The sequence below is a fragment of the Myotis yumanensis genome, unplaced genomic scaffold (assembly GCF_028538775.1).
Source record: "Myotis yumanensis isolate MYYU_CA2020_CCGP unplaced genomic scaffold, mMyoYum1.0.hap1 SCAF_1, whole genome shotgun sequence".
Classification (NCBI taxonomy): Eukaryota; Metazoa; Chordata; class Mammalia; order Chiroptera; family Vespertilionidae; genus Myotis; species Myotis yumanensis.
In genome coordinates, this window is record NW_027223752.1 from 215,026,118 (window position 1) to 215,041,558 (window position 15,441).

Here is a 15,441-nt window from a genome sequence, read left to right on the forward strand (position 1 = left end):
CCCCTAACCCAGAAGTGACTGTCAGCCCATCTAGACATAGAGCCCAGGCATCAACGAGACTGAGGCCCTGGAAGAAGGAGGATCCCCCTCTTCCTCTGCCAAGTCTTTCCTGGCTGGTTCTCATTCCTTATCTCAGGCTCTGCTCTTCCCAGGACAATTGACATTGGGCACTTCTGCTCTCACAGGGCAGAGCCTACCCACTTCCACAGTGATCAAAAGCTTCCATATAGTCCTGGGAGATTTCTTTCCCATGGCAGGGGTGAGTCCGGTGGAACCATATTGGGCATATACTGGTGTAGTTAAAAGTCTTTAAGTAACTGTATTGTGATCACCTCAGACCTGTTAGTTTGTCTGTCATGAAAAAGACAAGAGATAGCAAGTGTTGGCGAGGAAGTGGAGCAAAGGGATCTTTGTGCATTGCTGGTGGGAATGTAAATTGGTGCACCCACTATGGAAAACAGTATGGAGGTTTCTAAAAAAATTAAAAATAGACCTACCATATGAACCAGCGATTCTACTGTGAGAACATATCCAAAGGAAATGAAACCATTATCTAGTAGAAGTATCTGTGCTCTCCTATTCATTCAAGCATTATTTTTACAACTGCCAATACATGGAAGCAACCAAAGTGTCCATCAACAGTTGAATGGATAAAGGAACTGCAGTACATATACACAATGGAATATTACTCAGCAGCACTGATTGGTAGCCTCTACGATATAAGAGATGTAGACATAGTTATGTCACATAAAATTTTTTTTAATCACGTGTATAAAAGTCTTAATTATCTGACAGAAAATGGTCCCTCTTCCTATGTAGCCTTTTTCCTTCAAGTCCAAACCTTCCGAGAGGCCTGTTCCAGTGTTTGTCCAGAGTTTCATGTGTCTTGTTTCTCCAACAAGCTAAGCTCCCTGTTGCCAGCACCTGTGTCACATGCTTCATTTCTGTTCCACACCTACCACAGCCTTCTGTGTTTGTAGATGCACTGCTGGTGGGAATGCAGACTGGTGCAGCCACTATGGAAGACAGTATGGAGTTTTCTCAAAAAACTAAAAATGGAACTCCCATTTGACCCTGTGATCCCACTTCTAGGAATATATCCCAAGAAACCAGAAACACCATTCAGAAAGGATATATGCACCCATATGTTCATAGCAGCACAATTCACCATAGCTAAGATCTGGAAACAGCCTAATGCCCATCAGTAGATGAATGGATTAGAAAACTGTGGTACATCTACACGATGGAATACTATGCTGCTGTAAAAAAGAAGGAACTCTTACCATTTGCAACAGCATGGGTGGAACTGGAGAGCATTATGCTAAGTGAAATAAGCCAGTCAATGAAGGAAAAAATATCACATGATCTCACTCATTCATGGATAATAAAGACCATTATAAACTTATGAACAATAATAAATACAGAGGCAGAGCTGCCTCAAGATTGTCAAACTGCAGCGAGAAGGCCAGGGAGGGTTGGGGGGCAGGAGGGAGGGTGGTAAGAGATCAACCGAAGGACTTGTATGCATGCATATAAGCATAACCAATGGACATAAGACACTGGAGGGTAGGGGAGACCAGGGGATTGTCAAGGACGGGGGGAAAAAAAGGACACATATGTAATACCCTTTGTAATACTTTAAGCAATAAAAAAAAAAAGAAGGATTGGCGGTTCATTTGACTTGCTCTCAGTTCTACTTTTTCAAATGAGAGACGATATTTCACCATTTTATACTTTCCTTAAAACTTCATCGACTATCAGTTTACATTGTGTGATATTGGTGAAATCAGTGACATTTTAATTATATCTTGTCATATTTGTTAAATTCAGATTAAGAAGGTGTTTGAGAGATTATATAATCCAATGCAGATTCTTATAGTGAAATCTAAAAATCTGCTACTTCTGATGATTGGAAATAGAACCTTCACAGGACAAATGTGAAACCCTTCCGTGTAAATTTCTGTCAGATCCTGTTAACCATTGCAGAGGGGGAACAAAGAACGATTTCTATATACCTAAATACTCACTCACACTTTGGGTACAGTGAGTCCTTTTTGGAAATAGCTATCGAGGGTTCTACCATTTTGAAATTCATTAGCTGGCTATGAATGTGCCTCCTTTGTATTTGGTCATAAGAAGCCAACCTTACTTTTAAATTTCTTTAAAGATAGTGTTGGAGCCCTGGCTGGGTTGCTCAGTTGGTTGGAGTATTGTCCTATACACCAAAAGGTTAAGGTTAAGGTATATGCTGGTCCTGGCACATACCTAGATTGTGGGTTCGATTCCTGATCGAGGGGCATTCGGGGGGCAAGCAATTGATATTTCTCTCTCTCACAGATGCCCCCCCCCCCCCCTTACCTTTCTCTCTAGAAAATCAATAAAAACATATCCTCGGGTGAGGATTTTTTAAAAAGGTAGTCTTGGAAACAGCTTTTGAGGCTGATTTCTTGGAATCCCCCTCCGCTTGCCCCTTTTCTTTTTTTCAGAATTGTATGTTGTTCCCTACAGAGCTATGGTGATTATATTGTGTATTTACTTGGATACACACACCTATTGCTGCACATAATCACTGTCCATTGTGATCCCCAAATGAAAGAATGGTGCAGAATCTGGAATTGACTGAGATAAATTTATCTCAGCTTTTCAAAACACGGTGTTAACACAGTATAGTTCACTCAGACAATGGTGGGATGGAACTCTTGTTTTAGCGGCCGTTAGATATTTCATGGGAACTGACTGCACAGAATATATGATAAAGATGGCTTGGCAGTTGATAGAATTTGAAGTCGCATTCACATCACCAACTGAGATGAAATAAATTTTTGGCCAAAGTGATTAATAGCCTGAATTCTGTGACTGAGGGATTGATCTCTTGGCAGGTCTTTATGAAATAACACCACAGGCAGGGACATTATACACATGCATCAGGCTGTGCATTTATTTTGTAAGCCTCTCCACAGGGGGAGTATAGGCCTGTGCTGTACAGCTAACAAAAACTGTACTTGTACTTTGTCATGCCTTTAACAGTCGCTGTAGCTTGTCCTGAAAGACTTTCTCAGTTTCCAGAAACAATGGGCACCACACAGAGAGGCTTTCTCTCTTTGCATCCACATTTCCATTAATGCCATGACTGTTTTATGGGGCCCTTCTGGTCACATCAACAGTTTGTTCTAAGCTATCTATCTTAACTTCTAGCTTCGTCCGCAAAATTTGTGTGGTTAGCCTGAGACATGTGCAGATAAATTGCCTGGGGCTCAGCTTCCTCAGACTGGGAACTAAATATGCTGCAGTTGCTGAGCTGATGGATGCAGCTTTTCAGCAATATTGATGTCGCTACAGTCAGATATAAATCTTTGCATGCCTTGGTGTGCATTTTCATATTCATGTGCAGTTCTTGACCACTGGTTTCCAAATGGCTTCATCTCTCAGAAAGCTCTGTTTTAAGTAGAAAGACAAAGAAAATTGTTCTTCCTCACCCACTCACAACAACACAAATCGTGAGCGTAGTCTTTTTGCCAGACGTAAATAGTGGCAACTTCCAGTTCACACACTGATGACATTCCCATGGCTTGCTGTAAAGTCAGTGAGTGGTTTTGAACTTGGAATGTGTTTCCGAATAGGAGACACCAATTCAAAGAATAATGGAGCCTATTGAAACTTCTTTAACCCATAACGTTCCAATAGCATTGTTGTCTTTGGGCCTTAAAGCCTGACCTTCCCCCGTGTTTCCCTGTGGAAAGATGTTCTTGGTTCTGCTTTGGTATCTTAAGGAACATAAACATTTTATTCTTAACATCTGTAGACAGCCACCTATCTCTACCGGTGCATCCTGGGGGACCACATCAGGCAGCGTTCTTAGAAGCAGTGGAGACTGGCTGAATGATTTAAGCAGGTAAGTAACTTCTGAGAAAATACTGGGTAGTTTCTTGAACTGCTGAAAGTTGGAAAGGGCAGGAGCAAATAGAGACTAAACAGTCAGGTTCATAGCCAAGGGCATCTGATATGATGAATTCTCTGCTGGGTGGACCTGATCATTAAACAGTGGGCCATGCTGGTCCGCATTGACCACCCTGTTAGCTACCAGACATTTGCCACCAACTCTGTCACCTTAGCCTTTACTGCCTCTGCGCATGGGGTGTTGTTACCATTGCTCTCAGCCTTGATAATTCCCTTCTGCCACTGCCCCTTTGTGTCTCCAGCTCTAGATGTAGGTTTGGCCAAGGCTAAGTCATGTGCCCATGCCTTAGCTGCAGGGAGTTCTGGGAAGGTGAGTATCCAGCCATATTGCCTCCGTGTCTACAAGTGTGGCTTTTGTCAGTACTCATGTGATGAGGGATTCCCCAGATATAATAAGAAGGGGGTTCAGATACTGTCCTCTCCATCCTACCCCCCTCTATAAGGACACATCTTCATTATAAGACGCTACAGTGGGGTTCTGGTAGAAGGGGAGTGGCCGGCATGTTTATCCATCTGAAGCTGCAGTTAATGGAATCAGTGGTAACGACGATGGCTCACTTTTCCTGTGCACTGGTGGTGTTCAGGGACCTCTTCACCATGTGCTACTAAAGCCAGGGGGGCGGTGACTTGATGATTTAGGCATATTTGACCTCTCACAGTATGTTCCTTACTACTTCAAGATAAAATTAATTAAATTGAATATTAATGGTTTGATGAGGAGGAGCAGATTAAGGTTTATCTGTTTCCTTATTTATAGTATAAAATGAAATTTCACATTGTCAGTTAGTCTTATATAGTTGGATGGTTTAATCAAATTCTACCCTTTTTAAAATTTGTTTTTTATTTGCAATAAGACATATATATATAGCTTGCAACTTCCTGCCTACTTATTTGCATTATTCCCACTTCTCAGAGGCAACCACTTTGAATTCATTTAGCTCTTCTTCTAATATTTACTTCCATATAGCTAATTAATATGTTTATATTGATATTTCTTGATTTGTAAAAATATATATTTTTATTGATTTCAGAGAGAAGGGAGAAGGAGAGAGATAGAAACATCAACGATGAGAGAGAATCATTGATCGGTTGCCTCCTGCACACCCCCCACTGGGGATCAAGCCCACAACTTGGGCATGTGCCCTTGACTGGAATCGAACCCGGGACCTTCAGTCCACAGGCCAATGTTCTATTCACTGAGCCAAACCTGCTAGGGAGATATTTCTTGATTTTTTTTTTCAATTTTAGGCATTAAATATTGAATTCTAATTAAGGAAGATAAGAGGTTAGCTCTCTTTTATTCTCCCTCCATTAAATACCTATCATTTACATTCCAAGGTAGTTACATCTCAATTTGTTTTCACTGTATTTTTCACAGCTGAATTATGCATATACTATGGCTTTATTTTCTTTCTTGTACAGCATATTAAAACATTTCTTTTTTAAACTCAAATTCTCCTTACATACTACTTATTCATCCCCAAATTCTCAGATAAGGTCAAATACAATGGCTTGTCTCTCAGGTCTTGTGTCTGTGTGACATTTTCTCTGGAGCCCTCCGCTTGCTGCTCCATTCTGGACTGTTTACTCTTGAGGCCTCAGGCACAGCTGTTGGCCAGGAATTTTCCTCTCCTCTCACCTTGGGGCTCCCTGATTGACCTGTTTATGCTGCTTGGCATCTCTCTTGGTTTCTTCTCTCTTTGGGGGAAGCACATTGCCCAGTTGCTTCTAGAGAAAGAGTATGTATGATGTAATTTTCTTGAGTCTGGCATGTGCGAAAATATCATTTAGTTTCTCCACACATATGATTGATATAAAATTAAAGTTGGAAATTGTTTTCCCTGAGAGTTTTGGAGGCCTTGTTTCATTTACTTCTGCTTCTAATTTTGTTACTGAATTGTTGGATGCTTTTCTGATTCTGGTTACTTTATATGTGACGTGGGGGGGGGATGGAGCTTATTTAGTTTTTTGTGTTTTTTTAAATGTTCTGAGGTTTCATCATAATGTGCTTGGACTTGGCACTTTCCTAAGGTTCTGTGCCCCATATTGGCTTGCTTCTTCCTGACAGTTCTGTCTGTAGGCATTTAAGTTTTTCCTGTCCCTGCTTTGAAGACTCACTCATCTTTGGCCCATCTGCTTTCCATTTTCAATCCCTCTTCTCTCTCCCCCTCCCTCCCCTCCCCCCCCATTAATTTTCTCCTCTTTCATTGTCTTCTTGTGAGTTTATCTCTGCCTCTTGCTTACTGTCATTTAGTGGAGGGAATGGAGTTAAGCACATGATTATAATCTACCACATCCAACTGAAAATCCCTATTAATGAATTTAAGAGATTTGGTCTTTCAATTTGGATACGTGGTTGTCTGGTGCATTAAAGAAGAGTTAATTAGGTTTCTCTAGGATGGATTCCATTTACTCTCCTTTTTAGTTTCATTCAGAGATTGTTACTCTCACTGACAAAATGAGCTAGGTGTTCCCCGCTCTTGCTTTGAGTGTGTAATAGGAAAAAGCGCCAGTTATGTCTAAGGTATAAAGTCCATGTCTGATCTCAAACCCGTTCACAAGAATAACATGCAGTTTCCTATAATATAAAGAACTGACTTTTATTGCCTGGAGTGTTCTACGACCATTATCCCAGCTGGGTCCGTCTTTCTTAGATTCCCTACTAGTTTAACTTGAGTTGTGTTCAAGCTGGAAAAACATTTTTTTCTGAGAACCATTCTCTCCAGTGGTCCCGGCTGTATTCTGCGGTACGCTGAGTTTCCATGAGGCATCTCTGGATTCTATAGGAGAAAGTTGGACCATGACATCCTTCTCCATTCCTAGGATAAAATCACTCAAGAGTAACTCCTATAAAATACAGAAGGTTTTGTAATGTGCCAAAGGCTTACGTTATTGAACATGTAAACACCACAGCAGAATCAGGACCAAATATGATCTTTCAATGTTTTCCTTAAGTTTTATTAGCACCCCAATTTTAACAGTATTGACTGATTTTTTTTTTTTTTTTACAATTTTTAATGTATTATTTAGGTCTTTCAAGAATTACTGCAAATTGCTGTAGGCCTTATTCAACCATTGTAAAGCAAAGGGAAGCCAATTCAAATTTTAAAGGCTTTGGGTCCTGCAGCATTTGAATGAGTGTGCAGGGGTGGGCAAACTTTTTGACTCGAGGGCCACAATGGGTTCTTAAACTGGACCGGAGGGCCGGAACAAAAGCATGGATGGAGTGTTTGTGTGAACTAATATAAATTCAAAGTAAGCATCATCACATAAAAGGGTACGGTCTTTTTTTTTTTTTAGTTTTATTCATTTAAAACGGGCCGAATCCGGCCCGCGGGCCGTAGTTTGCCCACGGCTGGTGTAGGGGAATCTGATCTGATTCCCAATCTAGAGTTTACAGAAACTTAAAAAAATAATGATATTTATCTTCACATGATAGAATTACTATTTCTTCTGTTTTAGACACCTCATGTTCTTTGTTGGTAAATCAAGATTGAGAGTATGTAGAGGTTCTGAGAGGAAGCATTTCTGTTTGAAGGTTCCTGTTTTCCTCGCGATAGTAGGAGTGCCAGGCATCTGTCTTCCTGCTAACACTTGCTAGAGGTGTTGCTGCCTCTGGGCAACAAGAAGGAAGTACTTCTGTCCTTCACACCAGAAATAGTTACTCTTTCTCATTGACATAACTCAAAAGATCATCTTTTTAATGAGATGGGTGCATCCCTTATGGTTTTCACAGATTTAACTATCAGATTATGTATTGCAGAGCTCAGAGAAAAACAGCTCTAGTAAGGTAGTTAACGGGAATTTTACTGAAAGCTAGAACAGCAACAACAACTTTGTTCTTTTTCTCTCTGCCAATCTTTTGACCTCTACTTCCTTTTATTTTCATGTATTACTTTTGATGATTCTTGAAGGGATTCATGTGTCTTGTTTTAACATATTTAACATGTACACATTTCTCACTGTACTTTAACTTCAAAAAATCACCACCAGGGATGAAAAATTATTTGCCGGGAGAATTGGATGTGTCAGGATTTAGGTAAATCGTACATAGTCTAACATGCATTAGGCAACTCTGCAGAGTATTGTGTATTAATGTGTTGGCTGTTGGAAGGAGAAAAATTTATTCTTGGTTGATTTTGGAAAGTTCTTCCTGTGTTTTTGAGAAGTGGAGCAAGGGAAAATAAAGAGAAGAAAGTAGACGTAATTTAAGGAAAATAAGGTAATGTATATTAAAGTGCCTTGTAAATAGCAAAAGATGTTCGTTGCTATTATTGCAAGGGTTTAGCTTAAATGAGAAAAAAAAATCCACAAAGATTCAATAAAGAAAACTGGGAAAGAGAGAAAAGAAATAACTTGGATTAAAAAACGTTAAGGAAGAAACAAAATAGAAATGTCATAATGGGGGAGTTGTACAGTTTAGTGTTGTGTTTCTTTTTAATCTGAAAAAACATGAGTATTTGTACTTACTATTTAAATGGTTACATTGAAAACATTTTATTTATTAATCAGAAGAATAGTTCCGTCAAAAATAACTTGGGGCGGGGGGGGGGGGGGGGCGTTTAGTATAAGAAGTGGTGAGGATTGGGCAGAAACCACTAGAATAAAGATCTGTGTGTCATAGGGGGTTATGGACTGTGTTTCCACTTAATTAGGTTTAATTTACATTCGTTGATGTCATCTGTGCCTTTCATTTTGTTCTCATTCAGACCTTTGCAAGGTAGGTATGATGAACCCATTTTACAGATGAGGCATGGAAGGCTGACATGCGCACAGCCATTTACTTACCCAGTCACAAAGCCGTCCCTTCTTTAGGTTTTGGGTTTATTTCCACAGATGCTTCACGTCAGAGCAATTATCTGTTGTGTTTCTGGATAGTCAGCTTATTGGGTTTCTCTACAACAGCGGTTCTCAACCTGTGGGTCGCGACCCCTTTGGGGGTCAAACGACCCTTTCACAGGGGTTGCCTAAGACCATCGGAAAACACATATATAATTACATATTGTTTTGGTGATTAATCACTATGCTTTAATTATGTTCAATTTGTAACAATGAAAATACATCCTGCATATCAGATATTTACATTACGATTCATAACAGTAGCAAAATTACAGTTATGAAGTAGCAACGAAAATAATTTTATGGTTGGGGGTCACCACAACATGAGGAACTGTATTAAAGGGTCGTGGCATTAGGAAGGTTGAGAACCACTGCTCTACAAGAAGTGCTTGTTAAATAACAGTGGTCACTTAACAAATAACACCTCCGGGCCTTGTTTTAGGCTTGGCTGTGCTTGTACAAATGACTTCAGATGAGTCCTACTTAAGGATTCGTATTTGAATTCTCCAAGAACCAAGGAATAAACAAAAAAGACATTTCAACTGCCCAAGTATGGGTTCAGAGTCTGAGCACTATGCCCTTCAGATCTTATCTGAAGCTGGTATTTTATATTTAGTTCTCTTATACTTTTTTATTTTATTTGGTTTCCATAGCTGTCTTGAAGAAGGGAAAGTTGGTACTCTGACAGCAATGAGACTTGACCTCAACTTCAGGGCAAAGGAGAGGAGATTACCAAACGATTAAAGGCTGACAAAATATCTCCCAAAGCATAGCAGTCAGAGGCCGTTAAGTAAAGGAGCAAGCAGCCCTCTGTGCTTTGGAAGGTGGTGTTGCCTTTACGGGAGGTTTAGTTGGTTACCAGGAGCATCCACATAAAGTCAGTCTTATGCCCTGTCCCGCTATTGTATTGATTTATCTCCAACTCATATCCTGACTCTACTTGTCTTTAGACCTGGATCTGTAACTTGGATTCACCTTTGACTCTCCAAAGAGTACTTATATCTGTGCTTTCCTTGGTGTTTGAACTTTGGCAATTTCTTCCTTTTGACTCTCAGAGTGCTCTGTCGTTTTGATAGGAACTCCCCACCCAGCTCTCCTCCTGGTGGTGGAAACTCAACTTCTGCCTGGTATGCCCTGGGCCAACTCCCTTTCCTCGGAGTTAGTGTTCTCATGTTCCAAGGGAGCAAGTTCATTGACTGTCATATTGATGATCCCGTGTGACCAAACAAAGGTTAATTATATTCTAGATTCTCTGAGAAGGCATTACCTTTTAGAAAAAAAAAATGAACTCAGTATGGTTGAAAGTAAACCCACTTTTTCAGATAACTTAGATGAGTAGTCCTTCAACTATTGTGAAAATCTTGATTATTCTCAATATCTTATTCCTTGAGCTTTCCAAGTAGCAAGATTATATAGTATAATAACTGAAGAGTGATTCAGAGAATTGTAAATGTTATGGAATATATTATTTTTGAAGAACATTACCAACTTTTTTAGTAGCTTGCACAGCTTTCATATAAAAATGTTGCATTAGCCCTAACTGGTTTGGCTCAGTGGATAGAGCGTCAGCCTGCAGACTGAAGGGTCCTGGGTTTGATTCCGGTCAGGGGCACATGCCCGGGTTGTGGCCTTGATCCCCAGTGGGGGGCGTGCAGGAGTCAGCCGGTCAAAGATTCTCTCTCATCATTGATGTTTCTATCTCTCTCTCCCTTTCACTTTCTCTCTGAAATCAATAAAAATATATTTCAAAAAATGTCAATGTTTTAAAAAAAATGTTGCATTAAATAAAGCCATTTTTTTTAACATCTTGTTTACAAATTTATTTTTTAGGTCAATAATAGCAAATACTTAAGTAGAGACATTATGATGTCATAAAACACTTGGAAAGGGAGATAGTAGTGCAAGTGGTTATTGACATGAAATGTTTACTTGAGAAAATTCTTGGCATTTTTGCCCCACATCAGCATAATGAGAGTTTGTAGGAGAGGCCCAGCATTAATGTGTCTGTTGCAGATTAATGTCCTTGTAGAGCGTGTGTTAGTGACTATATTATAACTACAAAGTTGCACACTAGACAGTTTGTGGGTTGGCATAAACATTCCTTTCATCCCCCCAATGGCTTGCATTCAAGTGAGTAGTGTATGGTTCATCTTGGTCTCAAGAATAGGAAGAAGGATGGCTGTCTCAGAGTTGTTTCCTTCTCACGATCTTGCTGATCAGATGGGCAGAAACACTGGTTGTTTTCAGGGCCGAGTTATTTTTTAACAGTTCAGAAAAAAATGTCACATAGTACATATAACCACAACAGTATTCCGCTGTTCCTTTTGAAATTTTTATTATTAAAGTTATTTTCAGACAATACCATAGTGTGCTGCTGTGTGATGTGTAAAATGTATTCAGTGTGATCAGTGATTCCTCAAAGCGTGTGTGTTATAAAAGAAGTGAAATGATGAATAATATAAATATATATTAGTACCAAACCATAGACCTGTGAATTTTCAGAATTTTCAAAGAAGCAAGTCTTGATTATCTTATTACTATCTGTTGCCCCAGTGGGTTGAACCTGAGCAGGTTGCTGTATTGAAGCAGCATCTGGGAGGAGAGGCACCCTGCTGTTAGAGTAATGATGTCCTGTCCTTCACGCAGAAGGATGAGGGGGAGGCAGACAGATGTAAAGTGGGCAATTTCCATTTCTTTGTTTGCTCCAAATGTTCCCACCTACCTGTTTTCTCGTTTAAGAGGCATTTTGTTTTTCATAATTTCGTTATTTCTGAATCCTCTTACTTAACACACAATATTTATTTATGAGATCATAAAGATTTTCTTCTGTGCAGAGAGAGGGAAGGAAATATAGTTGAATGTGATTTGCAGCTTGGCTTTGAGTCAATGAGGGTGGGAAAGGAAGGAATAGAAAGACTATTCCTGTTCTCATTATTTAATTGGTCTGTTTCTTAGTTGTGTGAACTCTTCACTTAATGCATTGGATTACTGATTAATCCCATATATATTGACTGCTGGTTACATATCCTTGCCCTGAGGATACAAAGATGAGTGGCCCAGTCAGTAGGCATCAGATGATTTTGGAATCTTCTCCTGGCAGAATTCAGTGATGATAAGGTGCTTATCTAGTATTCTAACATGCTGCCATCTTCCAAAGATGGCCTGGAAATGTTCATGTTAACAGGATAGACAATCTGGAGCAGCCTCAGAATTTTAGAGGTCGCAAAGGCTGTGCAGGGAACATAGAGTCTACTTTCCAGGTGTTTTTAATTTCATTAGATTTTGTGATGAACCTTGCTGCTTTGCACATTATTGGAGTGCTTTCCAATACCTCCACCCACTTCTGTACTTGCCGAGACTGGAGGTTGAAGAGTGGGCAGGAGACTGAAGTGGGAAGACATCGCTGCAGTCTTAAGAGGCATTACACTAGGAAATCTCAGAGGCAGGTGCCTCTGCCAACTCCATTCTCCCCTTCTTGCCTTTATATTCAAAATAGAGGCCCAGTGCACGAAATTCATGCATGGGTAGGGTCCCTAGCAGCTGCTGGCTGCTGGCTGCCAGCCAGGGTTCCCTGACCCTGGCTGCCTGCTGCTGCTGCCTGCCAGGGTGGGGCCGGCCAGAGGGAGGGGCCGAAGACAGTTGGCCCGCCAGCCCCACCCCCTGGTCAAACTCCCAGTCAAGGGGCCAATTTTCATATTAGGCTTTTATTATAGAGGATGTCTGACTTTATTTTCTTTAGGTTAGTCATGCTAGGAGGGATCTTTGAATTGAAGCATCTTAAGAAGCCTTATAAGATGCTGGGTAGTGGTTTCACTTAATGAAACTATATGCAAACCTGTGGAAAGATTGTCACCCGAAACCTAAGATCATTTTAAGAAGAGCGTTCTTCTGAATCTTTTGATACTATTAAGTTCTACTATGGGTGTGCTTATTTCACGAATACCGCTTCCCACCTTGATACGTACTAGTGAATACAGTATTTATTTTCATTAAAATGGGGTTGAACTACTTTAATTTTGCCAGAAACCAAGATTTTCAAGATCTGTGTCTCCAAACCATTTATGTGTCAGCTCATTTCAGCAAAGTCTTGCCAGCTATTTTATTGACAATATTGATGTCATTTGGTATATTGATTCCAACATCCCAGTGCTGTTGCCTACACATTTACTATAACCACATTTGTCTTTATTCCTCTAACTCAAATATTCTTCTAACATCAGAAGGTTGTGGATTCTACTTCCTCATCAGGGCCAGCCCTTCCTACCTCCTTTGGGATCTTATTCCATCCTTACCTCCTTCCTCTTGTACTCTCAACCTTTCTCTCCCTACCAATTCCTTAAGCTTCTCAATGTGGACTTCCATCAGCACGCATTCCTTCCAGCAACCATCCGTTCTCCTTCTACTCTTCTGCTGGTTCTTGTTATCTCTGCCTCCACCCTTCCACTGAAACCTCCCTCAGTCATGGTGGCCAGTGACTGCTTGACTGTCAAGTCCAAAGGTATATTTTTCATCTCTCCTCTCTATTCATCTCTTTGTATTCCATGGTACTTCTCTACCTTTCTTCCTTGGTCTTGTTCACAAGATCTTCCTCTGCCCATTCTGTCATTGTTCATGTTCTCTAGGGTTCTGCTTTTAGCCCTGATCCTCTTATCTTCTCCTTCTATCCAAGTTCCTTCAGTGGTATCACCCAGTAACATAATTTCTGCCACTTTCTGTGTAATGACCACTTATTTGCCTTTATGTTTTGCTTAGGATTCTTCTCCAAGCTTCATACTCAAGGATATCTGGGCATCCCTACCTGAATTGTCTACACCTCAATTTCTAATGCTCCAAACTAAACACCTTATCTTCCTTATTAAACTTGTCCATTCTCCTGCATTCTCTTCCTTAGTTGTCTCTTCTATCCACCCACATGTAGTTATTTTTCCAAGTTGTCTTGCTTTTAGCATCTGGGTGTTTTTCCAGTCCTAATTCTTCCTCTCCTGTTCCCTTTCCTACTTACTTCCACTACCCTAATCCCCACCCTCCCTCTCCTATCTAACAATTAAACTGGCCCACTTGGTCTCCCTGCCTCCACTCTGCCCCCTTTGGATCCATCCAGAGCCAGTAAGGCATCTCAAACCCAGAGCTAACCCATCAGTGGGTGTCTGAAACCAGGGTAAAGTCAGAGTTCCTGGATATGTGAATAAGGTTATGATCTGGCTCCAGGCTTCTTTCTTGGCCTCACCCCCACACCGAATTACACCATGCAGTTTCTTTTTTTCTTTTTTTAAAAAAATATATTTTATTGATGTTTCACAGTGAGGAAGGGAGAGGAATAGAGAGTTAGAAACATCGATGAGAGAGGAACATCGATCAGCTGCCTCCTGCACACCCCCTTCTGGCGATATGCCCGCAACCAAGGTACATGCCCTTGACCGGAATCGAACCCGGGACCCTTTGGTCCACAGGCTGACGCTTTATCCACTGAGCCAAACCGGTCAGGGCACCATGCAGTTTCTTACCTCTGATTTTCCCTTGTCTTGTGCCCCATTACCAGCTTGTCTAAGTCCTACGCAGCCTGAGGACATGCCAGGCATCCCTTTTTGTTGGAAGCCTTCCCTGACCTCTCCATTTCTGGGCTGGGTGCCCCTGCTTGGCGTGAATCTCAGTCACTGCCCTCATCCCACTGTCCCACCGGGTGTGTTGTGTGTGTCTCTGGGCCTCACTAGACTTCACTTTACTGAATGACAGAGCCTGTGTCTTATTCCTCTTTGTAGCTGCAGTGTCTAGCACAGTGCTTAGCGTATAGTAGGGATCCAACATGTGGTTTTTAAAAGAAAAATTAATAATGAGAGTAATTCAGTTTCATGCTTACAAAAATGGGCAGAAGTAATCTATGCATGAAGGGACCTTCTGGGGTGCTGATACTGTTCTGGGTTTGACCCGGTGTGTTCAGTTTAGGAAAATCCATTGTGGCGTCCACTTGTGGTATGTGTACTTTTCTGTATCAATGTTAGATTTCAATAAAAAAATTTTCTAAGAATCGGTTTGATGGCTTATCTACCCAGTACAGATAATTTCCTTTTTTCCTTTCAAGCTCTTAGAGTTTCCACAGGATATTAGTTCAGATGTCACAGCAAAGAACCGGGCTACTGCTGTTCCTTTTCATTAAGGAAGAGTGAGATGAAAAGGCATAGGAGACACGGGTGGGATTGCCAGATCTCCCAGAGAGGGCCAGCGGGCCAGCCCTGCTGGTAGACGTGCAGTGGCCCGCGCTCCTGTCACACTTATTGCAGGGGCCACATGCTAATCGTCAGCGAGCTCTGTGCCTGCCTACAGGGACAGGGAGTCCGCCTCGGATGTGACCATGAATAATTCATAAATGTAGTTATCTGGAAATTTGTGGTCATCATTAGCATTTTAATGAAAAAAATGCAGTCATCATTCTCAATCTCTGTTTTGTTTCTACTTTTTTCTCCTCCCCCACCACAGCCAACCCTCTCAGTCTTCCCGAGCAGTGGAGACTCCCGAGGCCCCTGCAATGTGCTGACTGGTCGCTATGGGCAGACGGTACCCGGAGGCTCACTGTCATCCAGGCAGCTCATGTATGTATGGGATTGCACTCTCTCTCTCTTTCTCTCTCGCTCTCTCCCTTTAATTTCC

General features: G+C 41.1%; 1 protein-coding gene across 8 annotated transcripts in view; it reads left to right on the forward strand.

Moving 5' to 3' along the window:
* The window catches only part of APBB2 (amyloid beta precursor protein binding family B member 2), a 327,791-nt gene that overhangs the window by 116,161 nt on the left and 196,189 nt on the right, over window positions 1–15,441 (forward strand). For 6 of the 8 annotated variants that reach the window (XM_070397666.1, XM_070397692.1, XM_070397699.1 and 3 more), the window contains exons 4-5: window positions 3,803–3,892; window positions 15,271–15,383. In XM_070397666.1, the coding sequence (XP_070253767.1) occupies window positions 15,338–15,383 (46 nt within the window). In that variant the 5' untranslated portion in view covers window positions 3,803–3,892; window positions 15,271–15,337. Of the gene's footprint in view, window positions 1–3,802; window positions 3,893–15,270; window positions 15,384–15,441 lie in introns of those variants that run through there. The other 2 variants (XM_070397654.1, XM_070397675.1) reach the window with 2 other exon arrangements.